Source organism: Calonectris borealis, chromosome 10, assembly GCF_964195595.1.
Source record: "Calonectris borealis chromosome 10, bCalBor7.hap1.2, whole genome shotgun sequence".
NCBI classification, from domain to species: domain Eukaryota; kingdom Metazoa; phylum Chordata; class Aves; order Procellariiformes; family Procellariidae; genus Calonectris; species Calonectris borealis.
In genome coordinates, this window is record NC_134321.1 from 20782811 (window position 1) to 20810005 (window position 27195).

A 27195-nucleotide genomic window follows, 5' to 3' on the forward strand; every position below is an offset into this window, starting at 1 on the left:
TAACAGGAGCTCAGCAAAGAGTGGCACTTCCAAGTTTGAGCTGGTCACCCTTTGGACTGCGACTCTCAACAAAGACTGACTCTAAATTTACAAAAAATGTGGCCGAAATGGCCACTTAGTATCAGTTGTTCATCTAAGTGATTTCTCTATGATATTTCTTTAATTACAAATTGTAATTAAGAGATCTTTTAGAGTGTGATTCTCATGAAAATTGGTTTAAGTGCAGGAGTAATTCCAGCCTGTACTTAGTTCAGGAAAAGACCCGTGCTTGGAAAAAGCACAGACTTAAAGCTGTGGTTTAAGGCCTCTACAAAATAAGTCTGTATTGCTGCAGATTCTCAAGTCTCTTCATCCTGTGTCTCATTTGCAAAGGAAGATACTTGTTCCGTTTCTTGTTGGGGTGTTTGAAGTTTTAATGAGTTCACTAATTGCTAGTGGGCAGGTATTCACAAAGGCTGACGTGGTATTGAGGCAGCCACTACCCCGGCTGTTCGCGGCAGCCCCTTGGGGAGGGGTGAGGGCTTCTCCAGGCAGCGACTGAGAGCAGGGTCCTGTCTTCAGAGACTCCCAGTTACCTCTGGAAGAGTCTTTCTCTCTTATGGGTATTCACTTTTGGGTTATGTGTTGGGAGACTGTGTCATCACTGCTCGTCGCTTGTGAAAATCAGGCTGTTGATTCTTCTCTGTTTTTCTGATGTGTTAAATACTGCTATATCTTTAACATATATTAAAGACAGATTAATATGTCTCTGAAGGAAGATGTGGCAAAAGTTGCTATTTCACTGTAAGTCACGTTTCGTATAAGACAAGATCTTAACGTTGTTTATTTAAGGAAAACATGTTGTTGCGTTTGTTTAACAAAACAATATTCAAATAATCATAATATTCCTCTTCCTTCAGCTGAAGGGATCAGAGCTAGAAATTACACTCGTCAGAGGTGGTTTGTGTCAGTGTGTTGGTCCAGCCTGTGCCTACGTCAACCTCAAAGTTTGTGTTAATGGGACAGAGCAAGGTAGGAATGTACCGGGTTCCATTTGTCAGCGGTGGTGTTAAAAGATTGTTTGGAAAATGGTGTGATGAATGTTGGAGCCACTAATTGGTTGGAAAGGTGGTGCAAACTCCCTTCCAATAGTACCTTCAAATAATTCTTGAAATTAAGTTTCTTAAAAGCAAAAACACATGTTGTCCATGATGTCTTCTGATGTAGACCTCAGGTGTGCACATGAATTATTTATATTCTGCAGAAGGGTTTGGACGCGAATATCTCTATGGAGGCGTACACGCTCTATATTGGTGTGTGTACCTTCACCATGCTCAGAGTGCGTACCCTGAGAATTTTTAATTGATGTAGTACTGTAAATGTAGCTGATGCCTTTCTGTGGGGGAGATACTGTTTGTGAACAACTTAGATACTAAGTATAGAGCTGAAAAGAATACTTAAAACTAGAGAATATAATGATAATGAGTAACGGATAATGAAAAGATGAGCGCAGTGATATTGTTAAGTGTTACAAGGTTGAGTTAATATATTAAAAGGAGAGAAAACAAAATGCGCTCTCTGGAATTTTTTTTCCTACGTGTGTTTACAGTTTATGTGTCAAAGTAAGTGTGCCTTGTTTAACATGGTTACAAAGCTACTGAATAATAATGAACGTAACTGTATAAGCTGGTGAAGATCTCAGAGGGCATGCAGTCTGTCAGTTTTTAATCAATATAATACTGGATTACAATTCAGTGACACAAAAACTTGCTTTGCTAATAAAAACAAATATAACTTGCATACTCTAAATCTGAAGTACACTTGAGTCAGTTTCCCTGTTTTCTTTCCTCTTTCCCTTTCTTACTAAAAAAATTTCTGGAAAATGCAGTGTTGCCAGTTTGGACTTAGCTTAGAAACTCCCTGGAAGTAATTAGAAAAGTATTAGAAAATCATTGAAATTTGGATGTTGCTTCCAAACTGCATTTTAATTTCTTAATTTTGGTTTTAGATGGTGTGTTGCTGCTGGAAAATCCAAAAGGAGATAATACCTTGAACTTCACTGGACTTGTAGGTGCTGTCTCCTGCATTTTTGGTGTTAAAAATTCAAACCTGACAGTTTTTAATGGAAAAACAGGTAAATGGAGTATGACAAGGAAAATTGAAAGTCTTTCTAGCGGCAGCTAGGAGTTATTTACTGTATAATTTTTCTATATATATACAAAATTGACAAGAAAATGCATAAGGAAATATTCTATTTTATAGTACTTAGCTTATGAGACTTTGTTTATAGTCACATCAAAATGTTTCTAAAAGCTGCTGCTAAATGATGCTCATCTCTTCTGTTATCTTATTTCCATTGCACTTCTCATCAGGACAAAACCTGATTTATTTCAGAAAGTATTTCCAGCGGGTCCAGGCTTTGCTATATATTGATGGCAAGCTGCCATCAGCTTTTGCATGCTTTTTTTTCCCTAATGCCTCAGTAGGCAGGGTGAGAATTTAAATTGAATGCAAACTGCTGCCTGTAGAAGAAAAAAAGTGTTGCTTTTTCACTTGAGGATCTCTGCATTTCTTCTTTTTAGAAAAATCTGTGGAATATTTTTGCAGCTTGAACTTGGCCTCTCTTAAGGCATGAGAATGTAAAATATCTCTATGGATTATATATAGAGTTACAGGCTATATCATAGTTTTGTTCATTACAAAGGTAATATAGCTGAAACAGAGAAGAAAAACATTATGAAAGATGTTACAATTGGTGACGATGAGACCCTGCCAGCAAACTGGGATTGAAGATGCTGTTTTATTATTACATTACGTATAATCTTTCAATACATCAGGAAAAGTTACAACTTAAAAACCGGCACACTGAGAACAAGATTACATTAGTTACCAAACACTTTAGTGAATGAATACAGGGAGTAGAGTACTTGGAGTGGCCGTGCCGTGCCGTGACTTTAGAGATGCTTGAACAGCGATAGTAAGCTTTCTGTGTTCTTAGGGTTGTTCACAGGCACATCCTGAAGTTCAGACTTTGTGTGTTTCCATACTATTCATATTAAGTCTAAAAGAAGTGACACAGAAATGATAAAATACTGCAAAAATGGTAATTGGATGGCTACAGAAGCTTTTGCTAGTGTGTTTTCACAGAAATATTACTGAAGCAACACCTGAGAGGGAGATCCTTTAATTGGCTGTTGTGAAAGGCTGTTTTGGGGTGCCCATAGGACTGCTAAGGATCACCAGTTCGTGTCTACCTGTGACATCAGAAGGGGAATAGTCTTACTTGAGTCTGTAATGTCACTGTTACCATCTCCATCTTTTTTCTTACTTTTCTGTTCCTGTAAGTATTTCTAGAAGAATGTTGTGGGTTTTTTCGTATCGGATGTAATGCACTTACCTTACTGTGATAAACCCTCTTTCCAAGTTGTGCTCAGCTGAACTGAATAGTTCTATTACACAAAATGATTATTCTGTGCTTTCAGTTATAGATGATTTATAGGAAATTCTGGATCCCTCAGTACTTTCCTCAAGTTTCAGTTATGTTTTAAAGGAGGAGATAGTTTTCCTTGAAATCATTTTCCGACTATTGGCGATATACTTCATAGCAGTGTGGTACGTGCCTACAGAGGTGGGTATGTACTAGTACAATTCATTCAGTACAGTTATTAAGAGATGACCTGGAAAAGGCCAAGAAGAGTTGGGAAACTCTCATCTCGTTAAGATTATAAGCAGTTTGACTGCTTATTTGGTTTGTTTTCTGCCACTAACAGGACAAAAGGATGCAGCATCAATCTACTAATGCTGAATTCCTAAAAGAAGTGGAAAAGAAAATCTAAACCTTCCCTCTTCATCAAAGGTTCTTTTCTGCAGTAGTAGCAAAGGCTTTATTTCTTTCCATTTGGCTTTCCTTCTTGCTGTGTAGGTATCATTTTGGGACTTTCCATCTTGGCGTGCTGATTTTAAACTTTCATTCTTTGTAAGTGGTCTAGACAGAGCGGGTTTTTTTGCCTGCCCGCTTACTAACAACATGAAAATTCCCTCGGAAAGACTAGATTATCAAATTCACTTTTGTTGCAGTTTGGCAGAGATCTCGAATAAGTATTGATCAGCAGAAGATAGAGCTCCCTGAGGAGTCAGGGTTGAGGGCGTGTACAAAGAAAATAGCTCTTAAAGATGTTAGAGAATAGAACCGAAATTCCTGATGTTTGGTTTGGATACAATCCTTTTGATGTATCTGCCCAACCTTCGCATGGGTAATGTCAGGTGAGGCCTAATGGTGATTCCAGGGTCTCTTTAGGTAAGGCAGGGGGTTGGTATCAGCCACTCTATCAGAGAGGAATTGCAAAGAAAGGTTGTGCACTCCAGACAAATCGTTGCTGAATTGTTCCCATGTGTGTTAATAAAATTGTGACCCAGTAAAACCATATTTCTGGCTCCTTATTTTCCTTCCTGTGGTTTTTAGGGCTGTCCACTTTACTTGCAGTAATTTATTATCTTGTTTTCTAATTGTAATGAAGATTTACTTAGGGTTGCGTAATGGCACAAAATCAGGCAGTTCTTGTATTAAGGCAGGCTAAAATATGTCATGTCCCTGTTTTTCAGTGCAACATTGAAATAATGGGATAAACATTTCCTCCCCAACAGTGGATCGATGTATTTTGAGTAACTGCACAAACACTGAGCATGGCTCTGGGATTTGTACTGACCTTCAGAAACTGAGAATAGAATTTGTCTCTTTTTACATTAAAAAAAAAGATGAATCATTTAAAGGAAAGAGGCTGCGCTCAAGTCAGATGGTAAAACCAGTTGTCTGTGACTTTCTTTTTGGTCTAGATTGCTGAAAAGCTGAAAACTTCCCAAACTTCTTATTGGGAATGTTTTTTGACTTGCACTCGGCTTTCATGGAAGTAGCCCATACTGAAAAAAAATTTATTTAAAAAAATTATTTGACATTTTATTTTTAAAAATTTAGATTTGTTTACCTTTATGGGAATAAATGAAGCTGTAAGTCATGTAGGGCTTAAAAAAGGGGGGGAAGGGTAGGTGAGGCAAAAATCCCCCTATAAACTTCTTAGTCCTTGTCTTAACTAATCTTTGTGATTTTCAGATGGCTTTTTTTTCTCTTAAATTCTGTTCTTAGCACTGTTTTCTGAACAAGAGTACAAAAAGACTTTTTTTTTTTAATCTTTAATTTTTAAAAGGCCATGAGGCTGTAAGGCACCTTAGGAGAGCATTACTACTTAAATCTCAGCTGCAGGGAGAACTGACTGTGATTTTAATATTGATGAGCACTTGTAATAGCTGCTTATTTTCAAGTGTATTGTTATATATAAAAAAAGATCCACTTTTTTCTTTTTCTTGCTCTTATTAGAGGGTTATATGAACTGACTCCATTGACAGCACTGTACATGAGCTCTTCCTTGTGAAAATGTCAGCGGTCCTGTAATACAAAATGCTGGATTTGTTAAATTCGCAAATCGCCATTGCTGTGGCTCACGCCCTGTTGCCCTGCGTAGATCTGCAGAGATCCCGGCAGCTGGGTAGCGTCAAACTCGAAGTCACTCGAGCTGTGTGTTTCTTGCTCTGTAAAGCACCCTGCTCACTGGTGCTGTCCTACCCATGACCTGTATGTAAATGGCAGGCAATGCTGCTTTACGGTTACACTAGGAAAAACCTGCTGCTGGCTCCCTTTCCCTATGATGAAATCTTGTTAATTCCTCTCCACTTGTTAATTTAGTTATTGTCTTGCTTTCCAAACCAAAAGCAAAGCCGCCTCCTTGAGCGTGCTTGAGCATGTGCCTTGCACCTCAGACATACCAAAGAAGTGTTTGGGTAGCTGGCGGATGGCCACCGTCGTACAATCTTCATTCTTGAAAACTGAATTTTAGAAGCGGCAATGAAGTTTTGCCTTTTTATATATATATATATATATATAAAATTTGATTTGTTGATTTTTAAAAGATAGCATTTTAGAATCTTAGATGCAGTCTGAGGTCTTCATCCTTCCTTAGGGCAGTCTCATAAGCCTTCCACAGTGCATCGTGCTTCGATGTTCTGTGGCAGTTGGCAAAATTTTGAGAGCTTGTAGCCTGTGATTACTTTTAACCTTTTGGGGGGTTTTGTTTTGCTTCTTTGGGGATTTTGGGTTTGTGGTGGTGGTGGTTTGGGGGGAGGGGGGGGTTGGGTTGTTTTTTTGTTTGTTTGTATGTTTCATTTTTAAGTTTATAAATGTTCCTGGAAAAAGGAGTGCCACTTCTGCCCCTTTGAAACTCATTCAGATGAACTGATGGAAAATAAGCTTTGTAAAGCTTAGGCTCCGTGACATGCGAATAAGGCTGATATGGAATGAAAACGCTGCTGGAAAGAGATGACAGATGTGCCTGTTCTGTATGGACAAGCAACGCACAACTCTTACAAGAAATTAAATTTATTAATTCTTCCTGGATTTGGTCTTTGGAGTTCTTTTGTAGCTGCAAAAGCTTTGTAGCAGACAGTGACGTGATTTCTCTGTATCTTTAATGTTGTGGCTATCAGCAGCTTTTTTTTTTTACCTCCGTGATAGCCAGGCTCATGTAGGTAGTGCAGAATGCAGCCCTACCTATCTCATTTGTATTAGAAAAACCTCAGTAGCTTCTCATGCGAGTGCTTTCAGGGTGCTGGTATTACTTCTAAAATCCTTTGAGACATAAGGCCTGTTTTGGGTCTGATCCAATGATTCCACCATTTTCTAAATACGCATGGCTGGAATCATCTGCTGAATCATCAGCTGTTGTTGACATTAAACACAAATATTAATGCCGAGGGCATTATTCATGAGCTAACCAGCCTCTGATTTTACATTTATTGTCATCTGGAGTTTAATGAGGGAAATGTCCTCATGTTCCATAGTAACACATACCCAGTGCTGCTTCAGCTGGGGAAATCAGGGTACAGGCAAAGAGCATAGGTCTTAATTTAATGAGGTAGAAATGGTTGGCTTAAGTGAATAATTTCTTGCTTGTTTTAAGTTAGTTAACAATTTTTATTGCATAAGTCATCATATTGTATATTTATGTGCATAAGAAATGTTACGTAGGAGCCAGTTTCCACAGCAGACCAAGTACTCTGTGTTGTTAAGAAAACAAAGTATTTCTGCACAAATTCCATTTTTCAAAAAGGAGAAAAGCTCTTTCTTGAGGAAGGATTGTGAAGAGGCAAACACTTCCACAGTGGAATCAGTAGTTAGACAGGCTCATTGTCAGCTAATCCAGTGAGAACTGGACCTCGGCTTCCCTGTAATGGCCTGACTGGTCTCATTTTCTTTTTCAGAACTGATAAACAAAACTGACTTGCTTAGTCTCAGCGGAAAGACTCTGCATGTGACAACAGGGTCAGCACCTGCTCTGATCAACTCTCCTGATGCTCTGCTCTGCCAGTATATCAACTTGCAGTTAATGAATGCAAAACCACAAGGTATGTAAGATGCTGATCTCTCCTCATTTACAGGCTGAGCTTTTTGTGATACAGGTTTTGGACACCATCGCTTACTGATGAAGATAAGTACATACGTTTTCATTGGTAGATGGTGATTTTGTTTATTTTTTCCTAGGATTTGCTTTCTAACAAACGCAATGTTTATATTTAGCTTTTCTCCCTCTTTTCATAACAGAAAAAGGAGAGCCAGTTTGAGATAAGGGACAGCATTTAAACATGAGCCCTTCAGCATTGTTTTCCTATTTCTGACCATCAGCTCACCTGTGCAGCTTATTTTAAAAGGCTGAGTCTAAAACTGACCAAAAATGAAGGAGGAGCCGCTCTTTACCAAGACATTGTAAACAGCCTGTGAAACATTTCTTAGTGCTATTTAAAAGCCAAATGAATTGTGTTATTAACCTGATCTGGAGGATAGATATGTGTACGTAATTCTGTTTCACAGCTGCTGATCTTGTAACCTCTACTCTGAAACCTCACGTTGGAACAGCTATATTGTTAGCAACTTGCTCTTAATCTCTGCCCTGGTATGAGTCCTTTCTGGACTACCCATGTGGAATCTTACTGACACTACTGGGAATCTACTTGGGCCAAAAATGTGTTTTTAACTGGGGATTTGATCATGAGAAGGTGCTTTGTGAGTTTCTGTAGTTCTTAGTGGCTTGTGTGTCCTGTTGAAATATTTCATGTTTTCTAGTCTCTAGGTTATCCTGTTGACCCACATAAAGAATCCTGCAAAGTTTTCTTTTGTTTGTCAAGCTGTTAATAACCACTTGTACTGCTGATTCTATAATTGATGAACTTATTTAGTGAATACCTGTAAGTAGGTTGGTATCGGTAATTACTCAGCACTATGAAGAAATAGAGATGAAATGGAAGAAGAAATCCTAAATTTCAGTTTGCCAAGATAAATGAAACAGTATCATTCCCCACCAATAGTGATTCAACTGTTTATCTTGTTCAGAATGTCAGAGAGGAACAGTGGGAACTCTTCTAATGGAAAACCCTGTTGGTCAGAATGGATTAACGTACCAAGGTCTTCTACATGAAACGGCAAAAGTTTTTGGGCTCAGAAGCAGGAGGCTAAAATTGTTCCTGGACGAAGCGCAAACTCAGGGTAAGCACAAACTTCTGGTTTGCGTGTCCAGGGATACTTGGAAGTTTTTGTTGAGGAGCAGCTAATGTAGCCTGAGATAATTACTAAATGCACACTATTTACACATTGGTTTCTAATTTTGCCCAGTAATTCAATATTTATTTAATAAAATCCTTTAAGCACACATACACATTTAGGAATTCAAAGCTCTAATGCATTCCCTTCATGGAATGGCCAAGACCAGTTCTGTAAAAGTTTCTTCCTTTTGCAATAGGAAGGTCAGTCAGCAATGTAAAGGGTAGTTACAGGCTGCGGTGACTAAGCAGAGAGAGTGAATCTCCTCCTAGAAGTGAGTGAGTCTAAAGTGCGAATACTTTAAGAACCTGTTCAAATTGTTCCTGTAATATTTACATTGTTGCAGATACTATTTTTTTCCTTCCTTTTGGAGAATGGGAGTGGGGAAAAGAGTATCGGATCTATTTTAGAGTTGTGTGAGTAGGTCAGGCTTGGTAGGGTACGGCAGCTGCAATTCATTCAGATACCTGGGAAGTAGGAAGCTTCACCACATAGTCACGTATCTGAAATGTTGAAGTATCTTCCAAAACCACAGACAGATGGTGAGGCTTAGAAACAAAATTTCTGATTCATGAGAAAGATAAGACTAAGGATGTAGCCACCTGTAGTGCTAAAAAGTTGGACCTGAGAAGGATTTGGGACGTTTTTTGACAGGAAGAATGGACTGGAAACTATGTGGTAAAAACCCAGATATTTCTGTATATTCAGGAAAATTCAACTCTTCAAGTGAAATGATGTAAAGGATTCTGTCTCCAGTTTATCATAATGGCATGATTTACAAGCGCTTTGGGAAGGATACATGACACTTAACTTATCACATGTTAGGTTACCTGTCCAGAAGTTAGACATCTTGTTTAAAGTAGTTACCTAATCCTAGGATGGGATGAATTTCCTCGGAAGGTGCCTGCCAGCTGATGAGGGGAGGAGGAGTGTAGCTCTCTAGTGTAGCTGCTAAAACTGGGGTCACTTGGCTATCCACCTGGGTTGAAGGGATTCCGGTAGGATAGATTAGAATCGGAGCAAGTAAGGTGTGGGTTCTTTTCTTGTGGATTGTTGGTTGGTTGGTTTTTGTTATTTCATGTCACCTGAACTCTGTTTATTCAAAAGCCATTTTTGTAAGTAAAATTGACCTCAAATGTTGATGAGACTTTCTAGTGATAGGTTGAGCTAATGCTAAAAATAATGTGCTGAATGGTGTTAGCAAACCAGAGAACCAGAGACCTGTAGTGTTCAGAAGCAGCCCAAGGTGTAAGAACCAAGTATATCCACCACAATTCATTTGCATAAACAAAAAAATCTATTTATGTGCGAAACCTTGCTGACTAGGAATTTAGCCATTCAGGAGCAATTGATGTTACATGTATTTCTTTTTTGTTTTCTATCATTGCTACAGGGAAAAAGGGTTCACAGCAGTGTATGACTTAGTTAAGATACTAAAATAACTATTGTAGAAAACTTTTGAGCTTTGAAAAAGGGAAGTAACTGACAAAACAGGAAAATTTATAGCCTTTAAGTCTCAATTTAAGTAAGGACTTTTAAAATGCCTTTATCTAAAAGGGAAATCACTATAACCTATTTGTAGTATGAATTCTCCAGAACTATTTAAATAAAGTGTATAAAGTGACAAGTCACGATGATGTGAAAGATCAGATTTCATAACTCTTCAAAGGCTAAAACAACTGATTTGGTCTTTATGAGAGTCAGAATGGAGACAACATGGTCCTGGAGGTTTACTTGTGTAGCTAACACGTGCTTCTGCCATATAGCTGTGCTTCTGCCATATAGCTGTGCTTCTGCCATAATCTCAGATTTAATTCTCACCACGCAGCTCTTTTAGTACCTTTTTTTTTATGGTGTAAACACTGAAATGGTCGTACTTTATCTTCAGCTCTCTTTTATATGATAAATAAGTGCTGCATATAAAACAAGTATTTTGATGCCTCTGGAAATTAGTTCAATTAATGGTTATGTGTATTGTTGCAACTTTGTAATCCCCTATTCATCTTTTTATCAATACATTTCAAGGTCCTACCTTCAAAACAAAAAAATTTCAGTCTCTTGAGTAGTTTTTTTATGGTTTATTCTAAAAATAACAAATTATTTGCTGTTAACTGTTTGAAAAGTTTGAAAATAACCCATGAATTGGAAGGTTGATGCCTGTTTTATAAACAGGAAAAAAAAGCATCACTTGGTGGAAAATGAGTTATTGGTTTTGAAAACATTATTTTTATAAACGTTGTCAGGTACGGACAGTTGGGTATCTGCTGTCTGTTGCAGAAAAGCTTGCCAACTTTTCAGAAACAAATGTGGTTTTCACCCCCCTTTGTATATTGGAAAAACATTCTATAAATAAATGTCAAAGTGGTGAGTGTTGCTTATTCATGAGATTGAAACACGCGTTATAGGTAGCTGATTCAGAGTCGCATTCGGGAGGAAGGCAATACTTCTTCACGTGCGAACTGCAAAGCCTTCCTGGGGAGGAATTGCCACAGCAAGGGGGATGTCCTTACATTTTGTTGATAAATCAAGTTTCCAATTTCTGAAAGTAATTATTGTGTTAAATACTGTTGAAAATAGTAGCTTCATGTAGTTCCTCATTTTTCAGGATTTTAAAAACAAATAATTAAAAAAAGACTTTGAGACCAAGTTCGTAGTTTGTTTGGCTGCTTCTGCAGACCAAAATAACTTTTTTACATACTGATGTAACATTTTCATGGGGCAGGAAGGAAGGTTAATGAGGGAATAAAGCTCTAATTGCTGAATTGGATTATACCTCCACCCTTTTAGCTCTGTAGATGGGTATTCAGCTGCTTAAAGCAGAGCACTACACTGGAAGAGAGCTCCTTAAAAATGGTACCATCATGATCCATAAGGGCTTCTTAATTCTTTAATTAATAGATGGCTTTTAAACTCCGATGCAGAGTATATCTGCTCAGTCTAAAAATGAAATATTTTCCAAAGAAAGATGGGGGCCTTAATGCTAGAAGGAGCGTGCATACTGTTACATGGAAACAAAACGCCTTGCTGCCATTTCTAGAATCAGTTTTCACTTGGACATCATGTTACTGAAAACTAAACTGCTGTTACGTTCTCCCATGGATGCACTGCACAGACTTGCCTCCCCCCAGCACACAGGCAGTGCCTTGGTTGCTGTCAGCTGGAGGTGAGCCCAAGTGAGAGCAGCGTGAATATCAGACGTCAGTCCTGTGACACAGTGCAGTACACTGCAAAATTGTCTCTACTGAAAAAACACCCAGCCGTTCTGACTGTTATTAATCTGTCATTTGTGCTAACACTAGTGCCAAAATTTAAAATTATCTTTTATTTGCTTGTGTTGTCTATAGGGATCGTAGCGTGCAGGGTAACACCGTAACCCCTTGATACGCTTTTGCTGTGGTTTTAGTGGATGTGTTTGTGGTTACCACTTTGAAGTTTCTTAGTAGAGAGACCTCTGGTATATTTGTTATTCAGATTATTTTTGTTCCAAAGCTGTACCCCCCAGTATTGACAACTATCTGCTCTGTTATTGGGGTAGTTTGCTACAGCTGATGGGTGCTGGGAAGCATTGAGCTAGCAAGCATCTAACTTCTTGGGAAAAACGCTCTGTAAGGTGGCAAGAATAGTGAAAGAGATTTCCAGTTCCTACCAACTTTGCCAGTGACTTTCTGTAGCCACAAAGTGCGATTACTCTGTGTTTGTGTTTCATAAATAATTATAAACCCTGAATCAGCCTGCTGGAAATATGCTGTATCCTTAAAAGAGGTTTGTTGGTGAGACTTTATCCTATTACTGTTCCAAACTATATGCATATAGCTATGAAGAGACTTAAGGAATTGATCTGGTATGGTATGAAATTCTTTAGGCATACTCGACAAGACTGCAACATTAGTTTTTCAGCAGATGCTACTACAATCCTTGCTTTACATATAGAACTCAAGTTAATGTATGCATGTTCTTATTCTTGTACTCCTTCACACGTACGTTGTTTTGTCTTCTGTCAGAGATGGGACACTAGAGGAGATGGATCTCTGTATGGCCATTCCTACATGATGTTTATAAGGGGCTCTGCTTTTCAGTGCATTGTGTTGTATTGTTAATATTGTCTTCATCGCATTATAAAATAATTTTCTGAACTAGGTATTATTCTGTGTGGATGTGAAGCTGGGAGGTGTGGGCTGACACAGGCTTTCAAAAAATTCTACTTTGTTACCTGGAACAGTATCTTCAACTCTTGCGGTGGCAATCCTGATGTGCGGTGATCCTTCCTTTAATGCACTGGGCTTTAACAAGAGGGGGTTTCGAGCTGAGCAGTTTCTGTCCAAGTCCCATTTTGATTGAACCAGTAGAACGGTCTGAATAAAGGGGGGGGGCAGAAGTGTTCATAGTTTTATTTGTAAGCAACAGCACTAACTGTTCTGTTTCTCTCTTGTTTCTTTGGTTCAGAGATCACAAAGGACATCTCCATGAAGAACTTGAACATGAAGACTGTGTATGTTCATGTTACACCCACCACAGCTGAATGTTGAGAATTCCATTTTTATGAATAAGATCACGTAGACTTTTTTCCACAAAAATGAAGTCAAATTAAATTGGTATGCTTTGGTATGCTTTTAGATAAACATCCAAGTTGTGTATGGTACTTTTTAACATCTCAGATTGCACACAGGATGTTTTCTACCAGTGCATGTCTAATATGCTGCTCTTTGGTTTGAAATACAATGTATTTTCATTATGTTATCTTATGATACTGTAAAAGCTGTTCAGAAAAATGTCAGAACTCCTTAACCTTAGATATCTATGCAGTAATTTGCCTGAAAGAAATGGGACTAGTACCTCAGTGATGCTGTTCTCTGCCTGCCCTTTATGCAGGGGGCATCTTTTATTTTCTAAACCATGGGTTACCTACAAGGCTCTATGATAGACAGATATATATATAGAGAGAGACAGATATATATATATATCATGTTACAATAGTGTGTGTCTGTTGATTTAAAATACTCCCTAACTTCAACACTTGGAACAATAAATTTGCTTCATCTCCAAACTCTTGTTTCCCTGAGTTCAGAGTACTTTGCTTCCTTACATTTTCTAAAGATGATAACGCTTAGCACACCCTACCGATCAGGAAAACCTAGAGAAACTTGAAATCTGAAAATGTCCATACTGAATGCTCATGACTGTTTGGATTGTGATACTGCCACGTTTTGGGGATTTTGTTTTTTGTGGAGGGTTTCAGATTTAAAAGCAGTTTTAGATTGAAATTAGTGCTGGATTTTCAGTTTTTATAAGTCAATGTAACTTGCCAAATGTTTTAGTGTTAACTTGTATATCTGTAGGCAAGTGAAATAACAGGCAACCGTTTTTCAGTTTGAGGATGTTTTTTGGCTGGTTAACTTAAACCAGAAGCTTAAGCACGCCTAAGTTTCACTGCATTTCAACAGTGTTGTTAATCAGTGTCGAAACTTGCTATTGTACAGCATACTGAACGTCAGAAGGTATACGTGCATGCAGCTGCCTCCGCTGCTGTGCCTTTACGAGCTTCCTGAGAACAAGATTACATACACTGTGAACAAGAGCATTAACAGAGAGTAACTAAGTCCTGCTCAGCATGTTTTCCATTGCTCTGTGTTTTTCATCTTTACGCTATGGATATAAACCAAAGCTTTTTTGTGATAACACTATGTTTGTAGGAGTAACTATAAATAAATGTTCTGTGTAACTACTGTGCTCTAGTGGACCACACCAAAATTGTAAGGACTCGTTTGAAGTAAATCAAGTCTCTGGCATTCAGCCTTACATAAAATTATTTTTATCAGTATTAAAAATGTCAGTGCCTGAACCTACTGAATCACTGGCCTGTTCAGTTTAATGAATATTGGACATTGCCCTCTACCTTTCCCTGTAAGTCAGCTTGCTTATCTTTTTATTGATGTAGTGACATGGAAATCAAATTGGTATTGATTTTTTTTTTTTTTTTGGTCACATTGAAAATGTCCAGATTGTGTCTTCTGCAAAGCTAAGATTGCTATTCCTAAGCTGAATAACTTTATTATTTATGCAGAGTAAATGAAGATGGCAAATGATTGCAATCTAACCTCATTAATGAGGCAATCTTGGGGGACAATATTACTTGCATTTTTAAAGAGTTATTTGCGATTTAGCATTTTGTGTGTGTGATTTTTTTCTTTCTAAGGATGTTGGCTGGCCAAGTTCTGTGTAAGGACTGGATTGTATTATATATACATATGCTTTCCAGTGAATTAAAAGCCCAGCCAAGATTTATGAATTCACTCTGAGTGAGTTACAAACAGAAAAAGATAATCTTCAACAGAACCTTTTTTCTTTCTCAAATATATTTATAGCTGCTTAATGTCAAAAATAATCTGCCCCTAAGAGAAGAAATACTTCTTGTGACCTTAGTCCAATAATCTCATACTTCCCATGAGGTATAGTTGAATTGGGTTTCCGGGATTTTCTTTAAGTAAATGACTGCTTTATGCTGAAAATGGAGACTGGCCTTTCCCTTGACTTTATACATGAGCTTTCTGTGGGAAGATGTTCTACAGAATAGCACTGCCGGTGATGCACTGTTAAAATAGATGGAGGCATGCTGATAAAACTTACTGTCAGAGGTAAAGGATTTAAATTATTTACTCACAGGAAAGGGGTGAAGGAAAAATATTGCTGATAATTCTGTATGTGTCCTTTAGTTCTTCAAGACCTACACAAAGGCAATAGGCTTTAAGACAAAGTTAGTGAAGACAGTACTTGATTTCTGTAGACCTGAAATGAGTCTAGTTTGTGCATGGGGCTGCATGAAGGTTGCTGTGTTAGCCTAACTACCCATTACCTGCTTCTCAGAGAGTGTTGAATAGAGTTTATACCGTACCCTGAAGAGCAACCTAAAAAAAACCCCAAAAACCTGAAGAGGGAAGCAAGCCATTCTTTCAAGAAAAGGAGACGACAGACTACAAACCAGACATGAAGCATAGTGGTTTCACCACAACTTCACGTGCAAACAGAATGCTGGAAGAATGCTTTCCTGTGGGTTTCTACTCTTACCACAAAAAATGAGACAAAATATGGCCAAAAAGATAATGGAATGTTGAACTGCTTTTAGAGAGTCTCCACGGTGTAGGTACAGAGTGCACCTGTAATGTAACACTTGTGTTCAGACACTGCTTTAGGAGAGGAATGCTGCCTACCTGGCGCTTCGTATTTGAATAGTCTCCTAGATTTGTCTTAATATGTTACCATTTTCATTTTAGTAAAATACAGGTATGTATTCATATTGCTTGAGCTGGAAGTAAATAGTACTACACTCTGAACAGAGCAAGGAAGTACTTCCACTTGCTCTCAGTATGCAAACAGGGAATGGTGAAAGTCTTGTTCCAAGTGGCAGTGTGGCACAAAGGATTGTCTTTCAAAGAAATGCAAAACTCTTGTCAAGGAGTATGTTCAGCTAGCCCTAAATCTGTCTTTAGAGAACTTGACCCAAGACATCCTTCGGTAAGATGTGTTTTTCTTTTCCAAATGAGGCTTGAGCTTAAAAATTACAGAAGGAAGACCTTTAAAGTAGATGTACTCTGTAGGGCATGCAGCGTAAACTACTACGTTAAAGCTGTGGTCTCTCTGTGTAGCTTGATTGTGCTTTTTTCCCTAAGGTATTGATTCTTTGAAGTGAAGTGGATGTTGTATGGGCACAAAGTTACACTACCTGTTTCTTTCCAGGGTTATGGACTTAATTTCCAGGGTCAGAAATAGTGTGTGGTGCTCGTTGGTGTTTCCCTCACCCTGCTTCTCCTCAGTCTCCTTTCTTCACTGCACACACTTTTCATTCCTCCTTTTTCCTTCTTCCTTTTCCTTTCTCTGTTTTTTTTTTTGGTTGGTTGGGTTTTTTACCTTGTTGCTTTTAGTTTCTCAGCTGTGGCTTTCTGTCCACATCCACATACTCCTCATGCGTTGTGATGGCTGGAACGGAAACCGAGGTGTGCCCTTGCACTCTGATCATATCACAAGGGTGGAAATGCCCATAAATGCTATTTCTGCAGGATCGGTAAAAGCTGTCAGTGGGGAAAATTCGATATGCTTAGGACAGGTAATGGAAGAATGAGACCAGAGTTTATCAGAGGACACTGCTGAAAATGCTTCTGGGTCAGTTAACTTTACGTCAACCTTTTACATAAGTAGTATTAATTAAAAAAAAAATTTCTTGCAGAATTATAGTTTAATTTTACTTTCAGCTGCCAGTCTGTTAGTTGGCTATGATCTCTTATCTCTAAAACATACTGACAGTGAACATTAGGAACACGTTGTGACCCATTTGGGTGAACTTGTGCTTTTTCTGCCTTCCTTCTCTACATCCATTTTTAGTATTCTTTCTGGATAATATCTAATCATTGCTTGAGAGAATTTGTCTCATGGGATCTTGAAGTGGGAAAACTTTCCTACTAATTTTTTTACTGAGGTTTTCTAATGCACTTCTATAACCTCCTCTAGGTTGGGCTAATAATAGTATTTTGGCTTGATGGGATTCTCTTCAGGATTTATATACTTCAGTTAGCTTCCCTCTTAAATAACTTGTTATACAAATTAGGTCCTGGACCTCTATTGCCTCTCTCTGCATAGAGACAAACGCTACCCAGGCATTCACAGAACTGTGTTACACCATTTATTGTACTCTAGGAGTTTGTATCCTTGAATTCTGATGCAGTCTGGTGACCTTCCGCTGTTGTCTTTCACCTGATAGCAATACAGCACACTCTGTTTTGAACTCAGTGAAATGTGTGCAGCATCCAGTGATCTGCAAGAGTTGGACTCTGCTGAACCAGCTCTTCGCTGTTGGGGAGCTGTAGGCACTGATACAGAATAGATCTGCTGGTATAGTTGTATCCAGAAATCATGGTAATGTTGTTTAAAAAAGAAGAATGGAGGTATCTTCCCCCTCGCCCCACAGACACACATTGCTGACTCCCCCTGCCCCATTTCCCCTCCTTGTCTCGAACAACACCCCCTTGAATTTATGGAGGCGGGTTTGGGCTCAAAGTGATTTGCTATCTGTCCCATTTCTACCAGATAGGAATTCACTAGCTGATCCTAATTGGCACCCTTGACAGCATATTTAGCAAAAGGGCCTGGCATTTACCAAGAATGGTGACAGGATGACATCCTTGTCAGGCTGAGCTGAGATACACCAGCAAAGCTGTGTGGACAGTATAGCACCAGGGCTGTTTGTTCCCTGTCAGTCCAGTTTCCATCTTTCCTCAGAATAAATGAATGTAGTGGTGAGTCAGGCTAGCTATATACCATAGTAATTGTATTTCCTTTTTCAGTTGAATGTACAACAGACGAAAACTTGCGTTTCTGTTTTGCTTTCATGCAGTAAAAAAGGAGTGACTATTGGTATCCTTATGCAAGTAACCTCCTTCCAGAGAGAAGAATGGTTTTAAGAAGAGAAAAAATAGATTAGTTTCTCCTCATCCTGTTGTAAGTTGTATAGCAGCTGATCAGCTATACGGCCCTTTTGCAACTCAGAATCTCTCCGTTTTTCTGTCAGCAAAGGTGGAGTCTAGGTATCCTTGTCATTACTGGTTAAGCACAAAGCAATTATTCAGTATGTCAAGTCATTTTTTTTGCTCTTTATCTGATTTCTTATGGGATAGACTTGACACTGATTAAATAGATTGAAAAAATAATGTATGCAACTGCGTAACAAAAGGTGAACTTCAAAATAGTCTCAAATGGTTTCCTTTAGAATCTTTCTTTCAAAGATGGAACGAAAGAGCAAGCAGCGCAGTATCATCCACGCACAGAAGCAGCTTTACAGAATGAACACTATTTGCTGAGTTAATTTTACTCTTGCTGTGCTGTGAGTGGTGCTTAACTGGGGTTGGGGGGAGGGTGTGTCTTCAATTATCTAATGTTTTCCTCAGTTAAAATGTTTATGTAACCAATATAATTATAGCTTTTATGTAATTGGGGGGGGAAAAGGTTTCTATTTCAGTATGTCTGGGTATTTCAGTTAATTTCCAGTTTCTGTCTGTACAAAGTTCTAATTAGGGGTCACAAAGCTCCTCAGAAGACTTCTAAAATTCCTTGTAGATGCAATTGGAATAAAATTGTCCCTAAATATATTTAAAAATTTTTTATTAAGACTTTCTTGGGTCAGAGATAAGGGAGTTCTGTATACATTATCCTAACTTTGCAATTTGTTCCAGTTCTCTTCAGTGTTCAAAACAGTACAGCTGAAATCTCCCAAATAAGCAAAATGTACCCTGGCACTTAGTATTTGCTATACTTGATCAAGTATGACAGCTGGACAGCTATGCATAAGGTACTTCCATGGCATATCATTTGCAGTATACCTGAAGGACAAATTTCCTCTACTTTTCAAGTCAGCAATTTTGCAAAGGTGAAGACTATAAAAATTCAGAGGTAGAGCATGTGTGGTGTGATTAATAGTGCTGCCAAACCTGAAAATCATGGGATCTTTGGGACTTATATTGCTTATGGATATCATATGCCAGGCTTTGCAAGTGGGAAGAGGGGAAGACAGAAGCAGCATGGCAAATTTCATTTAGATCTTATACTGCAAATCTTGCTTATGGACATGATACAGTCTAAACAAGGATGAAGTTTCCTGAATATTCCTGAAGATAAGTGAATGTTTGTAAGATGAAAAAGAAATGTGGCTTACTGTGTCAACTGAATGAGCCAAAAAATAGGCTTGTGCTCTTAGAAAGCAAGAGCTTTACAGTAAAGGGAGTTGCAATGGATTAGTAATTAAACAAGAACTAATAATTTCATACTCTTGCCAAACAACACAAGTACCAAAAAAAGCAAGCACTGGGCTGTATAAACAAGACTATCTGTAAAATGATGAAGTAATCTTTCCAGTCGAGTACTGATAAGGCTCCTGCTGGAGCACTGTATCCAATTCCGGGAACCATGCTATGAGGAAGATGTTGATCATTTGGAGGGAAGCCAGTGAGGAGAAGCAGGAATAAGGTCTGGGAAACATGACCTGTGGGGAAAGACTGAAAGAATTGGCATGTTTAGTCTACAGCAGAGAAGACTGAGGGTGAGATGTGGTAAGTCTTTCAATAAATAAATAGTAATTGCAAAAGGAATATTAATGAACTAGTTTTCAAGAGGCTTGCACTTAAATTGGATGGGAATTTAGGCCACACATCAGGAAAAGCCTCCTGATGATAAGAATAAACTGCCCCTGGAATGGGTGGCCTAGGAAGGTGACAGGATTTTCATCAAGGATGCTTTAAGAAGAGGTTATGAGAGGGTCCCCAAGGAATAGCTTGGATATAGATTGTTCTTCCTGGAGCTGGGGGTAGACTGGAAAACCTCTCAAAGCCTTTTCTGGCCCATTTTTAAAATTTATTTTGTCACCTAAGGAAAAGATGAGTTTTCAAAAAACTCTTGACAAATTTCAGCCTGTCACTAGCTAATCTATGAAAATTGCTGTGGAAAGAAGAAAATAAACTGTTTATTAGTTCTAAGGTATGTTTTCTGTTCAGATGTCTATAATAATGTGTCCATCATTCTGATGTCTGAACACCTCTATGGCACCTTGAATGCTTTTACTGCACTCTATTTGATTTTATATTTAACTATATCCTAATGTCATCTGAAAGAAGCATGCCAGCACAAATGCTGCTTAAGTGAGTTAGACCTACATTTGAATATACATAGTAGGCTATTCTGTGTGTGGTTTATCAGCTATTATATATACAAGCCAGATGCACTAGCTGATTTTGCTGGCAATATTTGGGTACCTTCAAGAATCTGTCATTCACCCGATGTTAAACAACTAGCATCTAAGTTAAACGATCAGCTCTGTGAGAGGAATGAAAGTGACTATTAAAGGCACAGAAAGAGGATTTAAAAAACCAACATAGGTTATATTTATCTATGTGCATGATGGCTACTTGCCCCAAAGGGCAACGGAGAGGACAAACTCAAACACAAACATTTAGCTTATACGGCAAATCACTGGATGATACCCTTAGTCTTGGGGACTTGGTCTTAATTCTCAAAATGAATTAGCACAGAAAAGTGTCTTGGGTTCCTTTATCCTTTTTTTTTTTTTTAATGGCCTTTTTTTTAAATTTTTCTCAGCTGCTTTGCCCTCCTCTCAGTGGCATAAACCTAGAGTTCAAAACTAACAAAGCAGATTAACTGGTAAACAGCCACAGGAGTTTATCTTCCCCACCCTAAAATTAAATTAAGGAAAAATTGAGTATCTCTTCGAAGAAAAAAGTCAAAAAGCAGAGGACATGTAATGTCTCTTACACAGTGATTATGCGAGGATGTAATCACTGATGATGGCATGGTATCAGAACATCTATATTTGTGATGTTTCAAGTGTATTGATGGTCGACATCACAAGATTAGTATTCTTTTCTAACCTCTGTCCAGTGCTATTATAAAATGCTTTCTGCATTTTATAATATGGAGTTCTGAATCTCAGTTTTACAGAAGGCCTTGAATCTCTTCTGCTCCATGGCTGAGTACAGCCGCTGCCCTGTGAATCTGTGCTTTCATTTTTATCACTTCTGTACATTAGCCAAAAAACACTGGCTATTTCAGGCTATACATAATCCAAATAGATGTCTTCCTTCCCCCAAGGAAAATAGCAAAGAACCAGTAACATTCATCATTAAAAAATGGAAAAAATCTACAAATGTGGACCTAATGGTCTATGTCCAAATGACATTTTTCTGATGGTGTCATCAAATACAAAATACAAACACAAAAGGCATATCATGAAGAATGACAGCAATCTTATCAAAACTGAGTTTGACAAAATTGTCAAATATTTAGCACTGACCTCTATTATTGTGTAAAATATTGTTTCCAGCTGGTCTCTTAGTGGATGCACAGGCCTATAATTAGGGTAGATTTCTTAGGAGATGTACTAACCTGAAGTTGCACAGCCAAACACTAAGGATCCCAAAGCATTGCCTCCCTTTCCCGTACTTCTCCGTGATGGTACGCTGCACAGTGCAACATTGTTCTTTGACTGCGAGCTTGTTTTGGCAACTGGCCGCACAGCGGTTTTTCATTCCTGCCCTTCTAGTTTCTTGTGTATGGACTCAAGGGATTATTAGACTCCAAGCTACGTTTCTTAAGCAGGACATGTCTTTGTGCTGAACCTGAAAGGCACGAACATGGTGACTGCTGCCAGGGGGCCCAGTCTTACCATCTTTTTTTTTTTTTCCCCCCATCACTGACACACTTTGAACTTCTTAAGAATGGTAGTCATGTTACTTTGCTGTTTTCCAAAAAGGCATTTTGCAGCTGACAGTTCAATAATGTATTTTTATATTTTTAAATGTTAAGGGTCTCTTTGAAGTCTTGGCTCTCGGTCTGTCCTGAGTTAATTCCTACTTGCAGATTACTTTTGTGATGTGCATGAGTTGCTAAATGAAACTGTGACTTTACTCGTTAATTACATCATATGTGACGTGAACAGTGAAGTAATTGAGGGGGGGAAAAAAAAATCCAAACTCCTTATTTCTTTTAAGGTGAAGAAATACGCTGATTATTTTGTAGGTTTGCATTTTTAGAAGTTAATACATTAACTTGAAGCCTGTGAGTCTTGTCCTGCTTTCTACTTAGTTCAGTAGCAAAGTATTGGCTCTGTCTGCTATATTCCTCCCAAAGCTGCCATTCAGAGCCTGAATCCAAATTAATCTTTGTTATATGATATCAAAACAAAAATAGAGAAACTGACCCAGGAGCCACTAGCAGCAAGTTAATTCTTAAATAGTTTCTATTATAATAGGAGAGGGGAAGAGAAAAGGAATGAAGTAGGAACAAAGTGAAAGATTTTCATGCAATTATATATAAGGAAGAGGAAGAGAAAGAGAAGACAAGAGGCCAGAAATACACAGTACATGTAGTCTTTATTGCAAGATTGTCTCCTTAAGTAGATTGTTTTAGAGTGTTAAGAGTTGCAAGAGGCTGAAGTAATTACATGGGGCAATATATCAAACAGTCTTTGTACACATTTGTAATAATATGCCTAAAATATTGCCAACTTAAAACTATTTCTACATGGAATAAGAATCACTGAAAGAATGTATCATTCCCTTCAAAACAGTTACTAAAATATTTTATAGTTGTAGCTAGCGGTTTTGTGTTAGGGGTCTCTCAGCATTTTCCTGTATTACACCGAATATTATCGGTAGAAGACAGTTACAGTGGGACTTCTCTTTTTTGGGGGTGGTGGAGGTTGGTAATATGAAAATCTTAATCTTATGTAATCTTAATTAAAAAAAGCAAATGAATCCCATTTTGGGGGTCTAAACAAAGTGCAGAGCTATAAGGTAAACAGAATTTTCTACCTGCTCATGTCTCTTATTACAATACTCCAGAACTGGTTCAGAAATTTTTCCAGCCTTGTTGAATATATCCCCTAACTTGGAAAGATTTCTCAGAGCAGTACCTTATCTCTGTTCACATAAACGTGTTAATTTCATTTATAAAATGCAGATGTTTAGCATGTATGTCAGCAATGAAAGGTTATCTATGATACTGGTTGTTTCAGAAAGGAATTGTTCCCCAGTGCCAGAATTTAGGACACAGTGAAATCACAGTGTGGAAGTGGTGATACCAGTATTAGTAAGAGTTGAAGTAGTCATCTGAGCACAATTTTATTGCATAAAGTGTAGTTGATCTTATTTAATTTTGATTTCAGCATCATAAAACTTGCAACCAAGACTCAGACTTCCCTGCTGCCCATTAAAGGTAATGATGAAACTAGAGGGAGACAAAGCCTACCATTACAGAATGTAAGAGATCATTTCAAACTAGAACTCAACCATTTTTTGCTTCTAAAATAAGATCCTAGTTCCTATCTTCGAAAAATAAAGCTGTACCAATGTTCTCTGAAGACCAGCTAGTTTGAACAACTGTTGCATTTAAGGAAGTCAAGGGGTGTTACATAGAAGCGCTTCTTGCAGGATGCACTGCCGGAGCGCTGGTGAGTGATCACAACTCCTCAGTATTATGCTGAGGAAGCAGAGGCAGTTTCTGAAGCAGACAAATCTTCATCTGTTAGTGGTTTTCAAAAAAAGTTAAAAGCGGCACTTTGGGTTTTTTGAGCTTAGTAGAAAGCCCATGTACATCTGGAAGTACTGCTGTCTGCTTTCAGTAAGATGCTCTGCTTAATCAGCAGACTGTTGAATTTTGCGTTAAATCCACCTTTCAGGTAGACTGAATGTCATGATTAAATGATTAATGGTTAATCCTAAAACCACAGAAAAGCTGCAATATGTTATATTAATTCAGAGGTGGCAAAAATAGAGAACATGATACAAAAGGGTGCATTTGGGAGAATAAATTTTTATAGCTGTTGGTCAGACATACATAACTTGACCAGGAGTTTATACTTTGGAAATCAGGAGTTCCATAACAATGCAATACAATACACTAATGAGTACAATCAAAAAGGGTGTACAGGTGGAGATACAGATTTAATCAAGAAAAGTGAAGATTTACACCAAAATAAAAATATTTTTAAGTTTAATTAGTGAAGCTCTTGGGGATTTAAGGTCAATAGCAAATTAGTAAGGATTTGAGATGAAAACTGTGGTTGCTGATATGCGTGCACCTCTCTGAGTGTCATTTATGGTTTTCTGTTGGATAGTCTATTTTTCCTAATGTAACAATGATACTAAAAATCACTTCCCACAGCTCATCTATATTTACCATTTCGAGCCAGAACAGTGTAACATCCTTCATCCTCCCATTCATTGAATAAAGCTTGTAAGTAAAGAAAACCTAGACCTGATATGCCTCTAACAGCTAAGGCTGAAACTTAGTCCAGGAGTTCTCAGCAGAGCACAGTTGAATTAATGAAATAACTTTTTTACATCTCAAGTACAATATGTAAATTGCTGACCTTGAAACTTCTTAGAAATATCAAACTAAATATGAATTTTTTCAACTCCTTAAACTATTGTCTCTATATTTTATCAAACGGATAAACCAAAGCAACTCTTACCATTGTCTGCCTTGTAGGGATGGTGAATTGGTACAGCATGGTACGTAAGATCCTGAACTGCTGTGTTCTCTGTTGCTACACAAGAACAGGAAATAAAGCATAGACTAAAACCTTCTATTTTTGTGTTGCTTATGTATTGCTGGAAGTATGGGAATTTGTTCTACCCTAAGTATCTCTTCATTTTCATGTAATTTGCTTTTCTCTGTGGCTAAAATGAGGATCTAGGCCTAACATTAAAATGAGATCTAACAAATGGAAAAGCGAAAGCGAGCTGGAGGATGAAAGTGTCATCATGGGCCTTCTGGGGCTCTCAGTCTTGTATGCAAATCCTGGAACTGAAAGGGGTGGAAGGGCTGGGTTTTTTTCTTTCCCGTTCTTCACCTCTTTCTGTCCCCTCCCTCCCATTTACTCATCTGTAAAATGCTGCAATGTTTCACAATCACTTTGACAAAAACTGGTACATGGAGCATTTGCATAGTCTTTGTTCATTCCTATGCAAAACATGATTTATTGAAGGTTGTAGCTTGATGAGGTAGCATCTGAATATACGAGCACCACTTTTCCACAAGAAAGGAGGGTTTACTTGTCTTTACCCACTTAAAAGTTGAGTCATTTCCTATAAATACACTGAACATAATGAGGATTTAGGCATGAAACAGTCTGTACTAGCATTTTAAGAACCAATTTTGTATTTTTTTGTACACTTGAAATACATGCCAGGCTAATCTTAGAATGCCTTTTAAAGCTTAGCAAGGTCAAATAAGTGCTTTGTGCAATCACACACGTAAGTTGTATTTAACTTTTCATTAACTTTTCAGTGTGCTAAAAAATATGAATAATTCATTTCCCTGCTGTTTTTATGCAACTATCTGATAAATGTATAGGAGAGGGGGGAAAAAAGATGAGATTGGTGAAGCTTTGGCATGTATGCCTACTACTGAGAAACCACTACGACTGCCAGCTCAAAGAGCACACCACTGCATAGCTTCATTTTTATTCAGATCCCAGTAAGTTATATAATTAAAAGAATATTAATCTGTACTAAGTACATCTACTCGAACACCCCCTTTTAATTGTAGAACTTTGCAATAATTTAGTATAGACTTTCTGATTAATATATGCCATTGCAGTTCATTAAAAGTAAGTAATGTGCATACATAGTCTGTGAGAAGTTTCAAGGAATGGATGAAGATTTGCTGGTATCTTTTTGCTGTGCTATGAAAGATGGTTGCTTTTCCTTTATGGGTTTACTCTTGTCTTGTATAATAAAACAACCTTCTTTCAAATATTGTACCTTCATACCTAGGTTTGCTTTCTTTGGTCTTGCATAACTGAATGTACACTTAAGACTGTCCTCTATGCTTATATGCAGATTACAAGATGATCATAGGATCTGGGCAGATACTACTTTGCACTGTATGAGTTGATTTGCTGCCTCATCTAAACCTTTAATGTTTGCCTTAGTGCACAAACTCCTGGATTTTCCTTATTGAAGCTCTCGTAACATTGAATCAAATGTGTGTTTCCAATTTTGCCAATTGTTGGAGACTAAATGCAGAAACAACTAATGAACATTGGTTTACCCAAGGAATAAATGCAAGACAGTAGAAAACTTAAAGAGGAAACAGTGGTAACTTAATTTACAAGACCTAGCCCTGCCTGCCTCCTTCTGCTGTTAACAGAACAGTTCATCTTTGGTACCTCCATTCTGTGCAAATACCTCATTCCTTTCTTCATCAACAGAGAAAGTAAGGAAACAATTCGGAGTAACCAGAGGTATTGGGGAGAAAGTCATGATGCTCATCCCAACCTGTTCATTCCTGGAGAAAACAAGTCATCGAATTGCAAACAGGAGGATTTCTGAAAGACTTGGGGACTTTTTAGTTTTACCAGTCATCCCAGAACTGTTTCAGCAAGCCACCATGGAAGGACTGGCAGACCACCCACCATGATCTTTTCAAACGTTATTCTAGCTTTTGTTTTCCACCATACCCCAGTTCATTCCTGCTGCTGAGATCCAAACTTTCTAGGCATAATTAGGACAGCTAGCTGTGTATAGTAACCTTTTTAGTTGCCACGCTCAGAAAATATGGTACACTAGATTTTTTTTTTTCTTCTGCTATTCAATCATAAAATTGTTTATTTTGAAGAGATATATAAATTGTAATGTAATATATAACAGTAATATTTGCCTCATTAAGTAGTGTTTGTAAGTGAAGATAGAATACGCATCAGCCCAGAAGCAATAGCAGACTAATAGCAAAATACCATGTGCGTAGGTGTTGCAGAGAAACCCAAAACATGCAAATTCCATCTTAAAAGAATAATACTTATCACAATGACTTGTTTGTGTTAGGATATCACAGACATATAAGAAAAAGTTTAAACCATCTCTAAGAGGTAATAAAATCTTAAAACTTCAGGGGCTGGGTGTCTAGATGGGATATTTTTGTGCAACATATCACTATTCTATGTCAAACACTATCCCCAAGGTAGTTTTGATGCAATTATCACCAGAAAATACTAGAGATAAGGTAGTGTTTCCAGGATT

The 27195-nt window shown here is 37.9% G+C and overlaps 1 protein-coding gene across 2 annotated transcripts in view; it reads left to right on the forward strand.

Annotated features, from left to right (window-relative positions):
- The window catches only part of IARS1 (isoleucyl-tRNA synthetase 1), a 107784-nt gene extending 94120 nt beyond the window's left edge, over positions 1-13664 (forward strand). For both annotated transcript variants that reach the window (XM_075159340.1, XM_075159341.1), the window contains 5 exons: positions 900-1011; positions 1988-2113; positions 7288-7431; positions 8414-8566; positions 13064-13664. In XM_075159340.1, coding sequence (XP_075015441.1) covers positions 900-1011; positions 1988-2113; positions 7288-7431; positions 8414-8566; positions 13064-13146 — 618 coding nt within the window. In that variant the 3' untranslated portion in view covers positions 13147-13664. The remainder of the gene's footprint in view (positions 1-899; positions 1012-1987; positions 2114-7287; positions 7432-8413; positions 8567-13063) is intronic.
- The last annotated feature ends 13531 nt before the right edge of the window (positions 13665-27195 follow it).